The sequence below is a fragment of the Henckelia pumila genome, chromosome 3 (assembly GCF_033568475.1).
Source record: "Henckelia pumila isolate YLH828 chromosome 3, ASM3356847v2, whole genome shotgun sequence".
NCBI lineage: Eukaryota > Viridiplantae > Streptophyta > Magnoliopsida > Lamiales > Gesneriaceae > Henckelia > Henckelia pumila.
In genome coordinates, this window is record NC_133122.1 from 154,314,708 (window position 1) to 154,339,685 (window position 24,978).

Consider the following 24,978-nt stretch of genomic DNA (forward strand, 5'->3'; position numbering starts at 1 on the left):
GGATTCCCAATTGGCTACTCAACAGGTCAATGGTTCCTATGAAACAAGGAATGAAAGGTTGGGGGAGTATGTTCGAAGCATCCAAGAACTCTTGAGGAATTTTGTGGAATGGAGTATTGTGCAAATACCGAGAACAGAGAATGCCGAGGCAGATGACCTTGCTAAAATGGCCACGTCCATAACAGTACTATCTGATCGAGAGGTCATATATCAGATTGAGCTCGTCCCTGGGAATCAAACAACACCACCCAAGACTGTTCCCTTAGGGTTGAAGAAGAATTATATTTGGTACAGTACATGATCAGAGGAGAATTGCCAGAAAAGTTCCTAGACATTCAGTTGAAGAGAAGGGCTTTGCGTTTTGTGTTGATTGAAAACACTACCTCAATGTGATCCATTAAATTTTTAATAACTCGATCTACAGACACCATACGCCCTCTATGTTTGTAATCATTCCTGGCCTTTCGTAAAAAACATAAGATCAGGAACGGAACCATTTCTCTCACATGGACCTTCTTGCACCACTGATCTTTGACACACCAGTTCTCAAAGATATGTGGCTCTTGGACCCCAAAGATATTGAAGTAGTAAGACCAAATAGCTGCTTCCAGATTACCATAGAAGAAGAGGTTATCAAATGATTCCTGACTCCGACAATAGTGACATGAAGAGGCTAGAGCCAAGCATCTAGACTTAAGAATATCATCCACCGAAAGTCTCCGATAATACCAACGCAAGCAGAAAATAGATATAGATGCTCGAATAAGGCTATACCAACATCCTCCAAACCATCGAATGGCAAGTCCTTTGAGTCGTATCTTCTCCCATGCAGACTTAAAATAAAACGCCCTGTTAACTGATGATTTCCAAATAGCTTGATCTAATGTGATTGGGTTTACTGGAAATTGCAAGATCTGAAACATAATATCATGCGTCACCATTCATAAGCAACCAATCCATGTTCCAATTACCATTCGCTATGAACCATTTGAATCTTCGAGAAGGAAGCCCTTGGACGGGAGCAAAGGATGAAAGTGACCCTCCAGGAAGCCAAGAATCAAACCAAAAGCTCAAGTCCCCACTACCAATCTTTCAACCAGTACAACTCTCCGCTTTGTCCCAGACTTTAAGCATTCTCCTCCAAGTTGGGGAAACAACCTGCTTCTAGTGAACCTTCCCAGCAGATTCTGTTTGGCAATATCTCATGTGAAGTTATATGCTCCAGATAGAATCACGAGTTTGAAATCGATACCATAACATGATAGTATATGTCGTCACAAAATCTTTAAGCCTCCGAATCCCAAAACCCCCATTCTTCCACTGGCATACACACTTTTTTCCCATGAAATCCAATGAGTTTTGATTCCACCAGTTTTTGATCCCCACAAGAACCTGGCACAGAGCATTTCAAACCTATGCAGAATTGTTCCTGGTGGTTGCAAGACATGAAAAATATATATAGGCAAAGAACATAAAACACTCTTAATCAAGATAAGTATGTCGCCATGCGAGAGATTGGTCGTATCCCATCCCTGAAGCTTCCTGGTGGCATCAGCAATGATATTGCTGAAATAAGAACTTTTACGAGGCCCCAAAAACAAGGGAGCCTCTAAGTACCGAATGGGAAAATCCCCTTCTCCAAACCCTGTAATCGAATAGTATGTACCTTTCAACACATCCGAGCAAGAGGTTGGCACGATAATCATACTTTTTGCATTAGTGATGAGTTGCTTAAAACATTCCTCATAATGGTATAAGAATTTCCGCAATCTCTTGAAACTATGCACTGCCCCATTCGAGAATATCATAATGTCATCTGCATAAGCCAGGTGAGATATGCCAGAGCAATGGCCAATATGATATCTTAAGCCCCTGTTTCGATCAAATAAATTATCCAATTCCCTGGACAAATATTCAGCACCTAACACAAACAATAAAAGGGATAGGGAGTCTCCCTGCCGAAGTCCTCTATGGGACGCAAAAAATCCAGAAAGCGATCAATTAATATTCACTGAGAACCAGCAATTATTCACACACCGAAGGATCTTGTCACAAACTCCATCTGAAAAACCAAAAGCCTTAAGAATCTGCATGAAAAAATTCCACCGAATTCTGTCAAAAGCTTTCGCCATATCCAAATTTAGAATTAAATTCCCAACCCTTATACGGTTATTAAGTTGAAGAATTATTACCTGAACCATGAGAATATTATCAGATATTTGTCTGCCAGACACAAAACCACTTTGAGACTGGGATATAATTTTAGGCATCAGTGGCTTCAAACGGAGAGTAATAATTTTAGTTACAATATTATTGACAACATTGCATAAGCTGATGGGTCCAAAATCAGTCCATCTCTGGGCCTCGTCACTCTTAAGGATTAATATAATAGTCGTAGCAGTGATACCTCTAGGTAGCGGAGATCCCTCCAAAAATTCTTGAATTGCCGCTATAAAATCAGATTTGATGATATCCCAGCACTTCCGAGTCTGGATACCCAGATTATAATTATAGGTTTCCTTCGCCACCCTTCTGAGATAGAGCCTTCGCTTCCCTAAATATTTTCTTATAGAGCCTAGGTTGAATATTGGTCAAAAAAATCCCACAGAATACATCAGGACCACCAGTGTTGTCATCATGCAAGGATTTGACACTCAAACACCTCCTCCTCAGAAACAGTTGCCATCAAGCATGCATTATCTCCTTGATGAACGAGACAAGGAATATGCGAAAAATCAGCACGATTAGGAACAGTGGGATCATGAAAAGTGTCATTTTTATCTATTATTTTGTGATATTTTTGAGTCCATTTTGCATGGTTTTTATTCATTAGGTTCATTAATATTTGATTATTTTTTTATTTTAGCATTCGGATTACTCTTCATTATCTTTGGTTAAATTGTAGGTATTATAAGGCAATTCTCGGAGTTGGAACAGAAAAGTTCGCACTCGAGCCATCAAAAATGGCCGCTCGAGCTTGCAAAGGGGAATTGTGAGAGCTGAGGCAGAACGTTTTGCGCTCGAGAAGATGTTTCTGGCCACTCGAGTGAAAGAGTAGGTGCCCGGTGAGCCAACTTGTGGCTAAGGGCTTTGATGACTCTTTGTATAAACAATCTTTTGTTTAAAATAATTTACACTTTTATTAATGGCAATGACTTTATCTTTCTTCATATTGTTATATTGTGATATACTATTGTTGTTTTGATAAAGACCTTGAATATACTATAGTGTATGTAAGATGTGGTAGAACATGGGGATGTCTATCATGAAACACATCTTATAGTCACTGTATATTCTAAACTGTTCCTAGTCGATTGAGCCGTCCGATAATAAGGATAAGGATCGCTCGAGTTTGAGACTAGCATTTGCGATGCAGAGTATCACGTTTCATTGGTAGGGAACATAGAGATGTTCGAAGCATGCAAATGGATATTCATATGATGAATGATCGAACTACCCTATCCGGACTTTCCAAGTGGTTATCACTTATCGAGTGGATAAAGTCCGCGGTTTTGGTTGTACACCATTAGTCCTTACTACTTGAAACATCATTGAGACTCTATATGCTAGTACTGTGTTTTGACTCGTTTACCGACTCTATTGGGGTCATCAGGTGTCGGGATTGGGTACAGTTACAACACATATAGGAGTCGATGCTTTGTTGTCAAGGATTCACCACATACTTGCGAGTGTGGATATCCTATGCGATCTGAGGAGATATTAGTGTGACGAATCTCTGGCCAGAGTACATGATGTGGTTTAAGAAATGGTTTCTTAGTAGCACATGCGATGTCACTATTTGATCTTCAAGATGTATTGCATAGTTATCGAATCTCGAACGACTCTCGATTTACCAATGGTTGTTGATTCGATCGGGATATATGGATGAAGGGACCGTACTGTACACTAACCAAAATCTATTGGTTCTTGCAGGCACTATCAGTGATACCTAGGGAATCATGGGGCGATGTTGCTAGACGCTCTTACCATGATTCGATGGGCAAGTCGAAAATTGTTGTTCCGAGTCACAAGGAGTTGTGAGCCCACGGCTAGCTGTATCCCTGAACCATTGAGGGTCACACAGAGTAATGGATTTTTAATCCCCGTTGAGATAAATAAATTTAAAGAGTTAAATTTAATGAACAAAGAAGTTGGACTTCTTAATTAAGAGTAGAGGAGTAAGATTTCCTAAAATGACATAGGGATGAGCATTTTTGGAAATCACTGAATTCAGATTCAGAAAAATTTATCTTGACTTTAAAAGGTGCAGAAATGGTTTCTGTGCACATTGGTGAAATCGGTTTATCAATCGGAGTCATGATGAATTTTATATTAATTTCTGAACATGCGGGCTTTGCTTGTCGGGCTTGAACTTATGACTAATGGGCCCTAAGCTGTTAGCGGCCTACATTATAAATAAGTTATTGCAGTACAGAAATTAGACACAACAGGTCACAAATTTTCGAAAAACCCTAGTATTTTTCTCTGAAGTGGCCGCCCCTTTTTCCCCTCTGCTCGGTAAAATCCAGTCTGTGAATTTTGAATTACAGTCTGGTTTAACGGATCAAATTCGTTAATTCTTTTCGTAAAAACTTCTGATAGATTTTCTAGTGCAATCTATCAGAGGGATTAATTATCCGTTCGTGGACCTGATTGAAGAACAGTTCGTCCATCAGTTCCAGGGATATACAATAAGAGCAGAGCAATCTGTTGGTGTCCATAATCTCGATTCGAGATTGGAGGTAAAAATTTATAATCGTTATTTAATTTTTACACACAATTTAATCGTTAAGTTTTGATACCCATTATGGAATCGTTCCATATAAAATTTTTAAACTTCCGCTGCACCGGGTATCAATTCTGATTGATCTGATCGCCGCGTTCTCCAACTGTGGTATCAGAGCCAGGTTGCTCAGATCAAGCGATTAAATTAATCGATTGTACAAAAATTTTTAAGCCTCGGTTTTTGAAACAAAATAAATATTTTAAAAATAAAAAATTTTTTCGGGCAAAACCCGGGCAGCGATTGGATCGCTGCCCAGGGCAGCGATCGTCGCTGCCCGGCCCGAGCCCTTTGGGGCGCGGGCAGCCCGGGCATGTCCCGGGCGGCCCGCGAAAAAAATTAATTTTTTAATTTTAAATTAATTTTAATATGTTAAAATTCTATTTTTGGTCCGATCGAATATTGTTTTTGATTGGTCCACGAGGCGTCGGATCGAATTGTTTGAGTCCGAAAATTGTTTTTGATTTTTGGATAAATTTGAATTTTTGGAAAATTTAAATATTTTATCCGTTAAATTGAATTTTGAAATTAATTATTTTTGGTACAATTGATGATAAGATATGATCTTATGGATATATTGAGTAAAATATGATTTTATGTATAAAATTGGATTTTATAGATAAAATATGATTTTATTTGATAAAAAGATAAAATATGATTTTGTATGTAAAATAAGATTTTATATATGAAATATGATTTTATCCTTTTAAATTTAAATTGCCATTGCATGTTATCCAATAAATTAATTTTGAATTAAATATTATTGGATAAGGATGATCGATTGCCATGACCAATTTTGTAGGTGTATGTTAGGAATTTACATTTGTTTTTATTGTTGTTAGATTTATTAATGGGCCTGGTTTATGGCCCAATATGAATTGTCATATGTAATAAAAGTGGGCTTGGTTTATGGCCCGTTCTCACCCCTTAAAAATGTATCCCCTACTTGTCATTGTTATTTATTGTAAATACATTAGATTTAGTGGGAGATGGAGATTTGAAGATGGAGGTGGGCCCAGCAGACAATAAAGACAGAAGAAATGTAAATTGGAAGCACAATGTAATAGGATTGCATTGCATACTGCATATTACCTAGGATTGGACTAAGACTCGTGATTGGCAACCACGGGTCGATTAGAAATGGAATCGATCATCCTATATAATATGTGATATTATTGTTGTATGCATGTTTTAGACAAAATTGTGTGAATCCGACAAGCATACAAAATTTTAAAAATGATGAGACAAATTTTCAAAATTAAAAATCCCTCATTTTAAATATGATTTAAAATTGATATCAAGATAAATAAAGGAAATTTAAATTTGTTTAAATGTTCCTACCTTCCATCAACGATCAATGTATGAGATGCTACCCGCGGATACGGTCCGGCTCATATTATTGGGGGGGACCGTTCGTCGGAAAGCTGTACATTGGATCGACACGTGTTGTAAGTTGGGTGAAACTCCCATGAGATCGGCTCATATTATTGGGGGATCCACATGGCGACCGTCCATCACAACTTAATATTGATGGGTCATCTTGACATGTCACAATAAACGGCGTCATATTATTGGGCCCTTATTGGACATGAGGTAAAAACGTGGAGGTTGCTTTGGAAGCAATTGGGCTCTACCTTTTGAAAATTATGGTTGGCTGATATTATTCGGGACCATAGTTTGTCAATTGGACTCCATGTTCTCACTAAGGAAAACAGTTTCCCGTTTTCACTAGAGGGTAGTGAAATCGTTAAAATAGTGAGAGTGAGATTCATAAAATAAATTTCGCCTATTTTATGTCTTAGTAAATTACTTAAACAATCACTGATATTTGTCTGTTTCTTTTCAGTATTTCATAAAGATGAATTCGCGTAATCCACTTTTCTCGATCCTCGAACAAAATAAATTGACTGGCGCAAACTATACGGAATGGTTCCGTAAGTTGAAGATTGTCTTGACTTCGGAGAAGATGCTCTACGTGTTAGAAAAATCTCCTCCGAAGGAAGCACCAGCTGACATAAGTCCGGAAGAGTTAGCCAAACTTGATACATGGTGGGACCATGATATCAAGGCCAAATGCTATATGCAAGCCTCGATGTCTGATGAACTCCAGAGGCGATTTGAGGATACCGTGAATGCTGCTGACATTCACGTACAACTCAAGGAACTTTTTGGGGCTCAATCGAGGGCTGAAAGGTTCGCTACTGTAAAGGAGCTAATGACGTGTCGCATGCGTGAAGGGACTTCGGTCCGTGATCATGGGGTACGAGTGATTTGGCTCATACAGAAGTTGGTAACCCTTGATTTGGTGTTGGAGCATGAACTCAACGTGGACTTACTACTTCTATCTCTTCCTTCTTCGTTTGACGGATTTGTGGTGAATTTCAATATGAACAAGATAGAGGCCTCCCTTGAAGAGATGGTCAATATGCTTGTGACATATGAATCCACATTAAATAAGGATAAACCGGCTTTCTTGGTGGGCTCCTCTTCTTCTGCTAAGAAGGGGCCAAGTACAAAGGGTAAGAAACGTTCTGCTCCACCCAAGAAAATCGAACCCGAGAAGAAGTACAAGACAAAGGCTTCAAACATGGAAAAATCCAAGGATGTTTGTCATTACTGCAAGAAGCCCGGTCATTGGAAGCGTAACTGCAAGGAATATCTAGAGCAGTTGCGAACTGCGAAGGGTATGTTCTATATTGAAATAAATGTTTCACTTAATACTACTTCTTGGGTATTGGATACCGGATGTGGATCTCACATTTGCAATGATTTGCAGGTGATGACAAGAAGTCGCAGGCTTAGAATGGGTGAGACCCAGCTGAGGCTCGGAAATGGTTCCAGAGTTGAAGCTAAAGCTGTGGGAGATATTTATTTAATTTTGCAGAACGGTTTTAAGTTACTTTTGAGAGATGTTTTATTTGTTCCGGATTTGATTAAAAACATTATTTCTGTTTCTATGCTTGATAGAGATGGTTATTCTTGCAATTTTGTGAATGGGATTTGCAATATTTACAAGAATGAATGTTTGATTGGAAATGGACAACTTGAAAATGATCTATATAACTTAAAACTAAAAGACGTTCCAATAAATTATGTTGATAAACCGGCAACAACAAACAAAAGGAAAATCGATAGCCAAAACCCGGCAAACCTTTGGCACGCTAGGCTAGGTCATATTTCCTCAAAGAGGATGAACAAGCTAGTGGGAGAGGGCATGTTTGATATGTCTGATATTAACTCTCTACCTACTTGTGAATCCTGCCTAAAAGGAAAAATGACTAAATCTCATTTTAAGGGGAAACCTGAGCGTAGTCAAAATCTGTTGGATTTGATCCATACAGATGTTTGTGGTCCATTTAGAGTTGGTACTCAATATGGCCACACCTACTTCATTACCTTTACTGATGATTATTCTAGGTATGGGTATTTATATTTAATGAAATATAAGTCTGAAGCATTTGAAAAGTTCAAAGAATTCAAGGCTGAAGTAGAAAACAAGCTAGGTAAAAGTATAAAAGCACTTCGATCGGATCGAGGTGGAGAATACTTGAGTACCGAGTTTTTGGACTATCTGAAAGAGAATGGGATTCTCTCTCAGTGGACTCCTCCTATGACACCACAGCTGAATGGTGTATCGGAGCGTCGTAATCGAACTTTGTTGGACATGGTTCGATCCATGATGAGCTTCACTGAGCTTCCACCTTCGTTTTGGGGCTATGCGCTTGAAACGGAGGTATTGTTGTTGAACAACGTCCACACTAAAGCAGTGGACAAAACACCATACGAGTTATGGAATGGCAAAGCTCCTAAGTATTCGTACTTGAGGATTTGGGGATGTCCTGCTTACGTGAAGCAGACAGTGGGAGATAAGTTGGATAGTCGATCCACCTTATGTTATTTTGTAGGGTATCCGAAGAATTCAATCGGATATTATTTCTATTATCCTGCTGAAACAAAGGTGTTTGTTTCAAGGAATGCCACCTTCTTGGAGAAGGAGTTCTTATTGGATAAGAAATGCGAGATGATGGAACTCGAAGAAATTCGAGAAGAACCCGAAATACAAAATAACGATCCTACACCTCAGGAACCATTGATAGACACGCCTGTACCTAGAAGATCTGAGAGGACTTCTAGACCTCCTATTCGATATGGTCTTCTTCTTGAAGGGGATCAAGATGAACCCGATGTTGGATGTGATCCAAGAAACTTCAAGGAAGCAATTTCTGATGCGGATTCAAATTTATGGCTTGAAGCTATGCAGTCGGAAATAGATTCGATGCATACAAACCAAGTTTGGTCTTTAGTAGATCCTCCCGATGGAATTGTTCCAATAGGGTGTAAATGGATCTACAAGAGAAAGCTTGGGCCTGATGGTAAGGTATTGACTTACAAGGCGCGATTGGTGGCGAAAGGTTATACTCAAAGACAAGGAGTTGACTATGATGAAACCTTTTCACCAGTTGCAATGTTCAAGTCCATAAGAATCCTTATTGCCATAGTTGCTTGGTATGACTATGAGATATGACAAATGGATGTGAAGACTGCTTTTCTTAATGGAGACATTAAGGAAGAAATCTATATGAAGCAGCCTGAGGGGTACACATCTATGGGAAGCGAGCATAAGGTATGCAAGCTTCAGAGATCAATTTATGGTCTAAAACAAGCATCAAGAAGTTGGAACCAGAAATTTGATGAAACAATAAAGGATTTTGGTTTCATCAAGAACCCGGAGGAACCATGCGTGTACAAGAAAATAGTTAAGGATGCTGTGACATTCTTAGTACTTTATGTTGATGACATCCTACTCATTGGGAATGACGTAGGGATGCTGCAGTCAACTAAGATATGGTTATTAGGTAGATTCTCGATGAAGGATTTGGGTGAGGCATCCTATATTCTAGGGATACAGAACTATAGAGATTGATCTAAGAGAATGATAGGACTCACTCAATCAACCTACATCGACACCATATTGAAACAGTTTTCAATGGATGGGTCCAAGAGAGGACATCTACCCATGTGTCATGGAGTTTCTCTATCCAAGTCTATGTGTCCCAAGACTGATGAAGAGATAGAGAAAATGACACATATACCATATGCGTCAGTCATAGGTAGTATCATGTATGGGATGATATCTACCAGACCGGATGTAGCATTTGCTCTGAGTGTCACGAGCAGATATCAAGCTAATCCCGGTCAAATGCATTGGAAAGCCGTGAAGGACATTCTTAAGTACTTACGAAGGACTAAGAATATGTTCATGGTATATGGAGGAAGAGAACTAAAATTGGAAGGCTATACCGACTCTAGCTTCCAAAGTGACGTGGATGACTCGAAGTCAACCTCTGGATTTGTGTTCATGCTCAATGGCGGTGCTGTCTCTTGGAAGAGTTCCAAGCAGGACACCACAGCGGATTCCACCATTGGGGCAGAATACATTGCAGCATCAGCTGCTGCTAAAGAGGCCGTTTGGATGAGGAATTTCGTCCAAGAGTTGGGCGTCATTCCTGAAGTTGTTGGTCCAGTCCCGGTGTACTGTGACAACACGGGTGCCGTTGCTCAGGCAAAGGAACCAAGGTCTCATCAAAGATCCAAACACGTACTGAGAAAATACCACATCATCCGGGAGATTGTGGAAAGAGGAAACATCACTGTCGAAAGAGTGGCCTCTGCAGACAATATCGCTGATCCACTTACTAAGCCCTTGCCAGGACCATTATTTGACAAACATCGCGAAGCAATGTGTCTACGTAGTATGACTAGTTGGCTTTAGGGCAAGTGGGAGATTGAAAGAGTAGGTGCCCGGTGAGCCAACTTGTGGCTAAGGGCTTTGATGACTCTTTGTATAAACAATCTTTTGTTTAAAATAATTTACACTTTTATTAATGGCAATGACTATATCTTTCTTCATATTGTTATATTGTGATATACTATTGTTGTTTTGATAAAGACCTTGAATATACTATAGTGTATGTAAGATGTGGTAGAACATGGGGATGTCTATCATGAAACACATCTTATAGTCATTGTATATTCTAAACTGTTCCTAGTCGATTGAGCCGTCCGATAATAAGGATAAGGATCGCTCGAGTTTGAGACTAGCATTTGCGATGCAGAGTACCACGTTTCATTAGTAGGGAACATAGAGATGTTCGAAGCATGCAAATAGATATTCATATGATGAATGATCGAACTACCCTATCCGGACTTTCCAAGTGGTTATCACTTATCGAGTGGATAAAGTCCGTGGTTTTGGTTGTACACCATTAGTCCTTACTACTTGAAACATCATTGAGACTCTATATGCTAGTACTGTGCTTTGACTCGTTTACCGACTCTATTGGGGTCATCAGGTGTCGGGATTGGGTACAGTTACAACACATATAGGAGTCGATGCTTTGTTGTCAAGGATTCACCACATACTTGCGAGTGTGGATATCCTATGCGATCTGAGGAGATATTAGTGTGACGAATCTCTGGCCAGAGTACATGATGTGGTTTAAGAAATGGTTTCTTAGTAGCACATGCGATGTCACTATTTGATCTTCAAGATGTATTGCATAGTTATCGAATCTCGAACGACTCTCGATTTACCAATGGTTGTTGATTCGATCGGGATATATGGATGAAGGGACCGTACTGTACGCTAACCAAAATCTATTGGTTCTTGCAGGCACTATCAGTGATACCTAGGGAATCATGGGGCGATGTTGCTAGACGCTCTTACCATGATTCGATGGGTAAATCGGAAATTGTTGTTCCGAGTCACAAGGAGTTGTGAGCCCACGGCTAGCTGTATCCCTGAACCATTGAGGGTCACACAGAGTAATAGATTTTTAATCCCCGTTGAGATAGTTAAATTTAAAGAGTTAAATTTAATGAACAAAGAAGTTGGACTTCTTAATTAAGAGTAGAGGAGTAAGATTTCCTAAAATGACATAGGGATGGGCATTTTTGGAAATCACTGAATTCGGATTCAGAAAAATTTATCTTGACTTTAAAAGGTGCAGAAATGGTTTCTGTGCACATTGGTGAAATCGGTTTATCAATCGGAGTCATAATGAATTTTATATTAATTTCTGAACATGCGGGCTTTGCTTGTCGGGCTTGAACTTATGACTAATGGGCCCTAAGCTGTTAGCGGCCTACATTATAAATAAGTTATTGCAGTACAGAAATTAGACACAACAGGTCACAAATTTTCGAAAAACCCTAGTATTTTTCTCTGAAGTGGCCGCCCCCTTTTCCCCTCTGCTCGGTAAAATCCAGTCTGTGAATTTTGAATTACAGTCTGGTTTAACGGATCAAATTTGTTAATTCTCTTCGTAGAAACTTATGATAGATTTTCTAGTGCAATCTATCAGAGGGATTAATTATCCGTTCGTGGACCTGATTGAAGAACAGTTCGTCCATCAGTTCCAGGGATATACAATAAGAGCAGAGCAATCTGTTGGTGTCCATAATCTCGATTCGAGATTGGAGGTAAAAATTTATAATCGTTATTTAATTTTTACACACACAATTTAATCGTTAAGTTTTGATACCCATTATGGAATCGTTCCATATAAAATTTTTAAACTTCCGCTGCACCGGGTATCAGTTCTGATTGATCTGATCGCCGCGTTCTCCAACATCGAGCGTGCCTAAGAAACAAAAGAAAAAAAAGAGGCGCAGGGCGCCTCCGCGCCAGGGAAGGGCGCACCTGCGCCGCGATCAAGAGGAGGGGCAGTGCCCCTACACTTCCCAAAGGCGCACCCGCGCCCTGTAGGTTAAAAATCGAGTGCCTAGGCTCCGATTTTTGGCGCCTAGGCGCTGCTACGCGAAAAAAGAAAATTTGAATTTTTGAAAATTAAAAAAATTGCTACTTGTCGGGATTTATTTGACGGGCTTTCAAGACATATAAAAAGGGGATAAAAGAATCATATAAAGGGACTTTGGACAACCAAAGTTGACGGCTAGGGCTTGAAAGAGAAGCGAAGAACAACTTCAAGGAGGAATCACGCCAACCACGCTGAGATTTTCTTATTCCTACCAAGATCTTTACTTTCATGATTTCAATCATTGATTTATTTATTTTTTTTGTTTTTATGAAATAATTTCTTTTAGATTAAGACCACGATTGGGTACTAAAACGATATTTTTTTGATATTGTGTTTATTTTCAAGAGATTATTTTCCTTGTTTTCAATTATCGATTGATGTTAGTTTAATATTTCTTGTGAATAGTTTGATCACCTAATCACATGTTTGTTGATTAATCATGAATCGAAAGATTGATTAAATATAGCTTCAAAGACGTCAATCAACATATGGTTAAACCGACTAGAAATAGTATTCGGTTTTAGTATGCGGTTTTAGGTGAAAACTGAAATTTTATCGCAATTTAATGAATTTAAATCTAATTAAATTAAATTAAAAATATTTAGACTGTTATATTTATATAGGATTATTATTCTAAAAATAGATTGATAATTAATTTATGGGATTTCACCGTGATTGTGCAGGAATTTAATAATTAATTGGATTTTAACCTTGTCTACATAATATTAGAGTTTGGTACCATTGTGTTTCTTAATATTTTATTTGAATTTGATATTTTTCTTGATCATTAACTGATGTTTGACTTAATTGACAATTGTCCTAGTTAATTATATTTAGATTTATATTTATTATCTCCATCGTTATTTATTTTGTCTAGCTTAAGTTAAGTAGTTAAAATTCTAGTAATTAAATATTAGTCTATGTGGGATCGATACTTAGATTCATAGTTCATTTATTATTACTTGACCTAGTCCGCTTGTTAGATTTATTCATAATCGAAATTTTCGGTCAGATCACCAGACAGCAAATCTTCGAAGAATTTAGCCCCAGATTCTCGGGATTATCCAATGATTCTCTGTCTTCCCAAATACAATAAATTTTATTAACCGCCCTTCAGTTTATTAAAGATGCTCTCTTGGTAGAAAACTTGAAATATAATTTGATTATTTTAAGTCAATTATGTGATCATGGTTATCTGGTAGAATTTCAAAAGAATGCTTGTCTTGTTAAAAATCAATCTAGACTAACAATCATGAAAAGAGAAAGAAGTGGTATCAGATTCGATAAAAAATTTTGACGAGATTTTACTATAAATGAAAAAAACTCCATTTATATATATAGAAAAAATTAGAAAATTAGTTTTGTATATTGACCTGTTTTTTGTTTTGGTTCTGTATGTTGTTATGTTTCGGAAATGGTACAATAACTTGGTTTTGTTTTAGATTATAGTCATGTATGTTGTCATGTTTAGGAAAAATGTATAATAACTTGACTTTTTTTTTTGTCCTGTATGTTGTCTTGTTTGGAAAAAGATACAATAACTAACTTTGTTTTTTTTTTTTTAATTTCATCATGTGTCGCCAGAACTCGAGAGAGCTGCTGGATTTTTCTATATAAGATTATACCTACGTAGCACCTTTTAACTATCATGTGAAGTAAGTTGAGTTCCACACAAGAAAATTATCTATAAAAAATAAAAAAAATTAAATATAAAATAAAATACATAAATGATTTAACTCAAACAAATTTTCACATAAACAAAAACTTAATTGAGTCGATCAGTCCTATTGATCTTAACAAAAAAAATTTAAGTGGATAAATTTTCTATCTCATGACTTGACAGATAAATAAACTGTTCGTCATTTAATTTACTTCAACAACAATTAAAACCAAAATATAACAACAATTTCTTGTATTTTATTATTTAAGAGGGGTAGCGATTTGGACTCAATTGCTTCAATTAGATTTTTTTGTGCAAAAATTTGTTTGAGGTAAATGATTCACATATTTTTTGTTTGTTTATATATATATATATATATATATATATTGGTTTATGTATTTTTGTTTTTTTTTCATATTTTTTTATAGTTAATTTTGCTTATGTGGAACCCAAATTGTGTCATTTGATAATTAATAGGTGTCAAGTGAAATCTTATGTCAACTAAACAAAATCTGATAGCTACCTCGAGTTTCAGCGATGCAGAATAAAATTAAAAAATCAAGTTATAGTACAATTTCCCAAACATGACAACATATAGGATCAAAACCCAAAAAAGGCCAAGTTGTTGTATCTTTTACCAAACATGAAAACATAGAAGACCAAATTTTTTTTTTTAAAAAAACAAGTTATTGTACTTTTTTCCAAACATGACAAAATATAGGACTATAATCCAAAATAAAGCCAATTTATTGTACAATTTCCCAAACATAACAACATACAGGACCAAAATAAAAAACAAGCCAATATACATGACTAATTTGCTAATTTTCCATATATACTAGCAAAAGTTGCACACGCTATGCGTGTGTGGTTAATATAATATAATATAAACCAAATTGATTGCAGTTTTTTTCAACATAAAAGAAGTGGGTGCAGTTATTAATAATGTGGTAGAAGACAGTTCTCAAATTGCAAGGTAGTTTATTTTTGTTTTTGTTTTTCATCTATTTTTACCTTTTTTTCAATTTAAATATATTAAATTTTAAATAACTACCAAGGGTTAAATAGTAAATGCATTTTGGTGTCATCAAAACGTACCAAAGTGGTTTTTAAAAGTGGCTCAAGTTTTATAAAATAGTAAAGATATATATAATAAAATACAATTTTTTTTTATTTTTTAGCGTAAAATTTTTGGTGAAGTTTTACTATATATAACAGACAAATCTTTTATATATATATATATATATATATATATATATATATATATATATATATATTTAGCATAAAAATTTTGGTGAGATTTTACTATATATATAGCAGACAAATATAATTTATATATATGTATATAAACGAATTATGGCATATTAAATATATATTTAGAGGGTGTTTGGCAGAGCTTAAAAGCTCTTTCAAACAGCTTATAAGTTTTTTAGAGCTTTTAAGTTTCGAAATTGTGTTTGGTAAATTTTTTAAAAAACAGCTTATAAGCTGTCAAGAGCTTTTAAGTTTCGAAATTGTGTTTGGTTAAAAGCTTTTGACAGCATATAAGCTGTCAAAATAAGTTGTTTGATATATTTTCTTTTTTAGCAAAAATTTTGACGATATTTTACTATAAATGACTACAACTCTTTATATATAAAAATTTACATGCTTTAATTTTATATAGAATAAAATACAATTTATTTCTTTTTCACTAAAATTTTTTGTGAGATTTTACTATATATAGCAGACAAATCTACTTATATATATAAACGAATATTGACATATTAAATATACATTTTGTTTTTGAATAAAATATATTTCCTTTTTTAGCAAAACGTTTTGGCCGGATTTTAACTCCACTTTATATATATATATATATATATAATCAATTTATTTCTTTTTTAGCCTAATTTTTTTATATTTTTTATTAAATTTTACTATATATAGTATACATATATACTTATATATATATATAATTCAGTATTGAATAAAATGTATTTATTTTTTAGCAAATTTTTTTGTGGGATTTTATCATAAATGACAAAAACTCCATTTATATATATATATATATATATATATATGATAGTTTTTTTTAAATATAATGAATTAGACACGTGACAATCAATTATAATGTAATATGAAATGGGTTAAATGTATACATTACTATTTTGAAATCTTAAGATTGTTAAAATTTCCATATGAGAAAGGAATCAATTTTTAGTTTTCGTATTTTTAAATTTTGAACACATACATTCTTATGTTTTCAATTTTGATCACACACTTTTTGTCATATGTGTTTTCAGGGGTATGTATGTTCAAAATTTGAAAACATAAGAATTTAAAATCACAATGAATTTTCAGCAATCTCATGATTCCACAAGAATAATTGTATACAATTATCTCTGTATATGAAATGTTACACAAATTGTTGCACAAGAATTTTTCCCTTATCATGATTAGCAAGATGGGATAAAATTTGATATCCTAAATTTTAAATGTAAATGATTTTTCAAAAACAAGTGGCATCACTTGACCCAATGGTTTTATTGCACTGCATAATCTTTGATCAAACCAATATGAAATCAAAAGATTTAGCAAACGAGTGGTAGTCCAAGATCTCCCACTCCACCGTCATATTTTATATAAATCAAAGTAAGACATCTTGAAACATGCATAAAAATGTTTCTTATAAGACGGTCTTATAGGTCAACTTCGTAAAATGGATTTTCGATTCAACCAGACTCATGAAAATCTATCTCATGTCAAAAGTATTAGTACTTTTAATTCATTGAAGATATATATAAATCGATTCAACTCGTCTCACGAAAATAAATCAATGAAACCGTCTCAACAGAGATATGTTATATATGTCAAAGACGTTGTTCACTTCATAAACAAGTGATAAACATTATTCAGAACAAACCAATATATAATAAATTAATACGGCTTTTCTCCGATGTAGTTCCCCGGCGGATCATAATTACAAGTCATGAAAACTCCTCGACCACCATGGCAAACCACTCGGGCACACCCGATTCTCGTCGTGTCCCTCCACACAATCTGAGTGTAGTGCCCGCATTCCATCCCATAGGCACAAGAATTGGACCGGTACTTGTACCCCTGCCTCTCCGCCACCCACGCGTTGGAAGCTTGAACCGGAGTCCACGCGTTGCCGCTGCCCCAAAATATGTTCTCGCCATAGGGCCCATTCGAGTGCTGTAAGGCACAGTCCACACGCCTTTGGTTCGCGTACCATGCCGCGTAGTTTGCGAGCTTGGCATCCCACACCAACGGCGGCAATCGCAGCACCGCTCGGGCGGCGTTTTGGGGACCCAAGAATTGTTGGATGTAGCTTTGGGGTGTCACAACGGCCTTGGTACGATTTATTGTGATGATCATCAAGAGGAGAATGAGTACAAAACCATGCATGGTTTTCATTTTTTTGAGGTGTTTCTAGCTATTTGTTTGTTTTTTTTCTTACATTGAATATATATATGTGTGTAATGTTTCTTGTCTTACGTTGAAATATTTATAGGAAGGCATATTTGGGTGGTTGAATTTAAAGAGTTCACAATGTCAACTATCATTAGGTGGCACCCATGTTCGATAATGATTGCCACATCTTTTGCTAGTCAAATTATTCTCTTTAACCATGATTTTTGCCCTTCGCATAATAATTTAATTTTCTGGTTATACTTGTGTATTAATTAATTATTTTTAGTTATTACATTTAGTATCTATTTTAAGTTACGATTATTAATTTAATAAAAACAGCATAATTTAATTCTTGTTTGCTGGGATATTATTCGATATTATAATTTAATACTTATTATCTTATTGAGATAACGTTTGACATTTGGTTAAGATTTCATTCTCTTTAGCTCGTACGGTACCTACCCTATATATACATACAATCAGTAACTTACGGGCTTTCCTGGGTCCTGGGATTTTTCATTATTAAAAAACATTTATCATAAATTTTGTTATCACAATAATAATAATAATAATAATAATAGTAATAATAAACTCTTTGACAATCTCAATATTAATTTTGTGGGATCGAATTTCTACTTGACACAACATATTAAAAATTATTATTTTTATGTTAAAAATATTAATTTTCAATATATATATATATATATATGATATATCCATGAAATCGTTTCATAAAGAACCTATCTCTTTTGTTTTTTTGGTAAATTATACATTGGATGTTTAATTTTATAAAGGCGATATTTTGTCTTTTCCCAGCCTCATATCGTCGGAATCATCGGCTCTATCAAAGTATAATCACCTCAATTTGCGGGAGATGATTTATATCACCTGCTATGGTATCACTTTCTCAGTCTCGAGACTCTCGACACAGTTATATTTGTACTTCGTAGAAGTGATTTTTGGGGCAGCTTCTATGCTACACCGGGTGAAGATGCAGCATCTGTCCTTTATGGGACATGAGACCCATACATTTTTGTGGACCCCATGCCCCATTAAGGGCCAAGATCCACTGGATGAAGAACACCCGGTGGAGGATAGAAGCTCCCGATTTTTGGTGTATTGAATTTTAATATGGAATATATTTTTATATATAAGGTATAATTTTTATTGGATTAAACTTATTTTCCTTACAAATTATAGTTGACCTTTTATTTATTTATTTTTATGTATTTCTGATATACTAGTGTAATTCCAGGAAAATATAGTTATTATGAATAGTACGTGTAATAAATTATACTAACTATTTTAATTCGTCAAAATTCATTATATCTTTCGATCATTTATTTGTAAAATTTTTTTGAGTGAATATATCTTTCATTTATGGGTAAAAATTCTTGTGAGACGGTTTCATGAGTTAACGTTGTGAGACGAATCTTTTATTTGGGTTACCCATGAAAAAATATTAATTCTTATGCCAAAAGTATTACTTTCTATTGTAAATATGGGTAGAGTTGACTCATCTCACGGATAAAGATCTATGAGACCGTCTCACAAGATACCTACTCTCATTTATGACTTTGTGTTTTCATACAAAGTAATTATAAATGTATAAAGCCTGAGATTATGGAGTTATAGTGTGTAATGCCCCAAATTTATCTTAATTGATTTTATTTGAGATAATCGGAGATTATAAAATTCGAGAGCCGAATTGATTTTGATCAAGGGTCGTTTCACAAATTTTGATATTTTCAGGGACTAAAATGCAAAAATGGAATTTGTTATATTATCTTGAACTGGTTGACTTAGTCTTCACTTTCCACTATGAATTCCATTGGACCCAGAAATGATACATTGGAAGAATCGGTTGGGTCTTCCAATATCAATAGGTTGATTGTTTCGCTCACGCAGTAAATCAACAAAGCCCAAAGTGATGTCTCTTTCTCCTTCAAGTTTACCTACTACGGAAATAAATAAAACTAAAGAATTGTGGCTCGAATGACTATTCATCTATTGTATTTTTATGCCTTTTTATTTCTTATCAAACGAATGGCATCTTCTTGTTCAATTTATCTCTTTCAACTTGGATCCCATGAGGCGGGCCTTGGAAAGTTTTAACGGTTTCGAAGATAAAAATCCTTTACTTTTATTAGTTCTCTCCTTCTTCTCCCTTGACCGTCTCCTCCATTGAAGCATAGAGCGAGATCTTCAAGCTTTACTTCTTCGGTTTTCGATCGATCCGTTCAGTAGAATTTAAATCCGAAGTTAGTTTAGCGATCCCGGCATCGAGAGCTTCGTTCTATCGTAAGTATTTCTCTGATCAGTTATATTTTATTTTTCGAATATTTTTAGAATCAAATGAAATTCGGATATGATGTACTTGAACTAGTTCTTATCGTTTATTCTCAGTCGGATTGGAAAAAGAGCGTCGTTCGGAATTGTTATGATTTTTTAGGCATATTTCGAAATATGGAGTTTTGTGATTTTTTGGTTTTGAATTTTTATTGATGTTTTGGTATTGGTATGAGTTGGTTTCGATGTTATACTGTTTTCTGTGTTTTTGGTTGATCAGAATATAGCCGTTATGCCGCCGGTTTGAGTTTTGGGTTATCGTTTGATTTGAATTGATTGAACCATGTTAGTTTGGATTTGATTGTCGTTGTTGTTCCTCTATTGCCTCCGTACAGATTGGTTTGAAGATTGTTGAGCCCAGAGTTAACAAAATTCGAATATTTGAAGAGTTAGTCGAAGAGCGCGTATCCAGAGTTGGAGCTTTTGAATCGAAAAGGTATAAGCAGACAACGGTTATGCGGGATAGAACACTCAAGATAGATGGTTCTTGAGTTTTCCCTAAATCATATACTTGCATCAATACTTGTTCTAGAGTGGGGAACTTGTATTTTGTTGATTGAACTCTTGTTATTAATTGAATTATGGTTTAATGTTTTGTGTTTTCTATATGCATTCAGATCGAGCCTAAATCTTTGATGTCAGCGAGCTGAACGACCCTTTTTGTTTAGACATTTTGGGGGCTATATTCGAGTGGCCTGGGTTGTAGAAGTTCACCTAGTGTCAGTATACTCCTTATAGTCGCACCAAAGTCTAGAGGATGGAGATATGTGACACCACCTCGATCTGGAGAGTCGGTGAGTTGTTACGTGATCTCATCCTCGGGATCCTAAAAGAACAGAAATTCCTTCGATTATCAGTATTGATATCCCGGTTTTAAAGACATGCATTTCATTCGTATTATCATTGAATATGTTGTCTTTATATCATGTTATTGATATATTACTTGTTATTGCATGTTATGTTGCTTTTACTGGGAATATCATTTTCACCGGAGTTATCCGGCTGTTGCTTTATTTTGTATGTGTACTTGGTAACAGGTGGGGCAGGATCGAGTCAGATGAGACTTGTTTAGCATCGAGATCGAGGAATAGAAGTGGAACTTCGGTTTAGAATTTGAAAAGCATGTCAATCTAGTTTATGTTTTGAGAGCATATTTAGAACTCGAACTTGTTTGAAGTATGTTGTATTGAATAATGTAATATTGAGGATTGAATGTTGTTGACACTTGTATTTTTATCTCGACATGTTTATGTTTGATTTTAGGTTGGATTTGAATGAGTTTAATTTCCAGGTTTCTGGTTCAGAGCAGGTCTCACTCGAGCGAGGGCCTCTTTTTTTTAGGCAGAGTTTTGCTCGCTCGAGCGAGTGTGTCTTACCGCTCGAGCGAGCAATCTTCAGGAAGACGAGCAGAGTTTTGCTCGCTCGAGCGGGCATTCTTCACCGCTCGAGCGAGGCTCTATTCAAAAGGGAAAATTTTGTTTACTGTCCTTCTATCTTGTATCTTGTATGCTTATTGATTGTTTAATCCGAGAATAGATGTTTAGAATCAAGGTCTCACATAGTGAGCATCCAAAAGAAAAATAAAAGTGATCATTAACTGAGGTGGTGTTCGTCTATTTGAAATACGTCACCTCGGCAGTGCTAGCTCATATAAGTGCACATGGTAAGTGCTCAAAGAGGCTATTACTTTTACCGAATGTGAAAGAGTAGATATTTGTTATGAAACTTCTGAAGTTACCTTAATGGCTAAGAATCATGTCTGAGAGCTATTTTATCTACCGCTAGTTTGTAAGACCATTGAAAACAAGTGGGTTCTGAATGTTCAAATGTAGATCCGATTGGTGGGATGTCGTCAAACCATCAAACTTAAAGTTAACTGTTGTGAAAAATATTCGCAAGCGTACGAGTGTCAAGTTTTAATATAGTGATAAAATCAAGTATCGATCCCACAGAGAGTAAAATGAAATATCTAGTACTTGTAATTAAAATAGTCTAAACTTTATCTAAAAAATTAAAATCTCAGAATTTTGCCGAAAAATAAATAATCAAACGAGTTCTTGATAGCACGCACATAACTTTCAGATAAATATCAATCAGAAAAAAATGGTCTAGAGGTTTAGATTTCACCTGGTTTCAACAACAGTCAATCCTAATTAATTAATCTTCATGAATTTCAATCAATTAATAACCAAGAACACTTAAGTGTATTATTCCCTCTCCCGAGTGCCGAATAAAATATATCAACTACAATTCAATTTCAATATCCCTATTAAGAATCTACTTGCAGTGATCAATTCAAAACAATGTTCTTTTCAAAAGCTCTGTTAAAATTGTACACTCTCCCGAGTTATATAAATAATTAACAGTGTATTTTCTATTGGTCTTATTCTAAATCTCCTCTCCCGAGTGCCAGATTTCAAATAAATATAACAAATCAATTATTGATCAGATAATTGAAAAGACAATCAATTCTAGAAAAACAATTAATCTAGAAGAAACTCAATTCAATAAAATCAAAAATTCATGAAAGTGTCTACACTAGGTTTCATCAACCTCTAGACTTAAAAATTTTAGTTCATAATCAAAATATTGCAAAAACAATTCATGTTCATGAAACTAAACATCAAATCAAAGTTTAATGACAAAAGATAAAGAAAACAAATCCAAAGATGCGATGCTGTGTCCGGATAACGCGATCTTCTTCCTTGCTCCAGATTTTCTCTTCAAGTTTGCGCAGATTTCTCCTTCAAATTTCTCTCTCGATCGTGCATGTGATTCTCCTCTGATGTGCGGCGGCTTCCCCCTTTATTATGTGCAAAAGAATCTCTTTTATATGTGCTTCAAATCCAATAAATAAAAGCCCAAGAAGATCCACAAGTTTCCTTCCCGAAAAACTAAAAAAATTGACTTTCGCGATGGCGCGCCCGCGCCTGAAGAGATGGGCACCTGCGCATGACTCTCTGTCTCCCGGATGCTCAAATTTGCCCTGACGCGCACCCGCACATGCCTCTCTGGTTAGAAAAAAATCTGCATCGCGCGACAATTTTCAAAAAATCATATCTCACAATCTAACCGTCGGATTGAGCTGAAATTTTGACAGCAGCTTCAAAACATCCTAAACTTTAATATGAAAAGTGAAGATTGGATTTTGATGCTTTAATAATTCCCAGTAATTTTCTGAAGTTGATACTCCATAATGCATCCTTCCGCTTCTTCTTGCTACTTTCGCGCCAATTCTTGCAACTCATATAAACAACAACTAACATGCATAATATCACTCGATACATCACAAAAGTCAAGACAAATCATATATAAATCAAGTGCATAAATTGCACTTATCAAATTCCCCCAAACTTAAACTTTTGCTAGTTCCGAGCAAAACAATAATGAGTAATATAGTCGGCCTCCAAATTTTTACATTTCAAGATTCAATATACATGTCCGCTAATTTTCTCAAGAGTTCTCGTGTGTGTGTGATTCACCCATCTTGTCTATCCTCCTTGCTTTCGATTCACTAGTGCAACAAGTTTGTTTCATAGAATCATCAAATTCGCTCTCTAGTTTCAAAACAGTCTCCACCATGTTCAACTTCTACTCACTAAGATCAAAAGGACTTTTCAAGTTATATCAAAGATTTTTCATAACATCGCTGGATTTTGCACCCAATTTTATTTTAGCCCCATAAATTACCCGCAAACTTAGCTATAACTAAAGATAGGATTCGAATTTCAATCCCCTCGTCTATAGCTCGGATGGAACATCAACCCCATTATTTTTTTTCCCGCAAACTTAGCATGGAACGGTAAATAGAATTTCAAACACTTTTCAAGCCCGGATGGAGTTGTTAATTTTTTTCAAAAATTAATTCTTTCACTTTTGCAACCCCATTTATTCCGCATACTTAGCCAAGGACAAGGGAATTAGGATTTCAATTCATTATCAATGACCCGGATGGAGTTATTATTAATATTTTCATATTTTAATGCCTAATTCATTTCTAAGCTCGTAGAATTCTACCTCAGTTTCAAGCATAAATCACCAAAGTTAAGAATCAAATCATCCAATTCACTTACAAAATCACAAATCTTCTCTAATCACTTAAGTCTAGACAATCAAGGCATAGTGCATATAGGTGAGAACTCAAGATTAAATATAACTAACATTAACATTTTTAACACCAAAAATTATTTTCATCATAGGCCAACACAAGTACACATCATTTATTAAACTCAAACTAACTCATGAAAAATTTTCAAAATTTTCAGAATTTTTTAAACACCCCCCCAAACTTAAATTGTGCATTGTCCTCAATGTAAAAAATATTAAAATAAAATCAAGAACACATACCTTGGGAACCGAGCGTCAGTACTCGGAATCATCTTAATCATTCAAAGATCTTCATGCAGGGGTGGCATCTAAACTTTTACCGTTTCAACTTTTTCACCTACACAACTCAAAATTATTATTGATATCTAGTTTCTACATGAAAAAAAATGAAACAAAAATAACTAAAATTAAACAAATAAAAATAAAGAAAATAAATAAAAATAACTTGGGTTGCCTCCCAAAAAGCGCTTAGTTTATAGTCCATAGCCCGACTCGATGCCGCTTTCAGCCTGGTTCCCTCGATTTGTTGGAGGTTTGTTGAATCCGATATTTTGGTGATAACAAACAACAACTCATTGTATAGGAATGTGCTGCCAACCATTGTATTTCAGGAACCTACTACAACTTCTACCGAAAGCTTGTCAACCGCCTTTGCTCTCGACCGGCTGAAGTCACAAGCCTATCAACTGGCTATCAAGACCAGCAGAGGATAAATCTATCTACCGGAAGCTTGTCAACCGCCTTTATCTCTCGACCGGTTGAAGTCACAAGCTTATCGACTGGTTATTCAAACCAGCAGAGGACAAATATCTCTACCGGTAGAATGCCAACTGCCTATCTAG

General features: G+C 35.6%; 1 protein-coding gene across 1 annotated transcript; it reads right to left on the reverse strand.

The window, feature by feature from the left end:
- Positions 1–16,996: 16,996 nt before the first annotated feature.
- On the reverse strand, positions 16,997–17,727 carry LOC140892840 (pathogenesis-related protein PR-1). The gene has a single exon (XM_073301855.1). The coding sequence runs from the start codon at positions 17,681–17,683 to the stop codon at positions 17,183–17,185; it is 501 nt and encodes a 166-aa protein (XP_073157956.1). The 5' UTR covers positions 17,684–17,727; the 3' UTR covers positions 16,997–17,182.
- Between the last annotated feature and the right edge of the window lie 7,251 nt (positions 17,728–24,978).

Bases quoted from the DNA above. Each gene is read 5' to 3' on its own strand.
- LOC140892840 (XM_073301855.1), bottom strand. From the start codon at position 17,683: ATGAAAACCATGCATGGTTTTGTACTCATTCTCCTCTTGATGATCATC.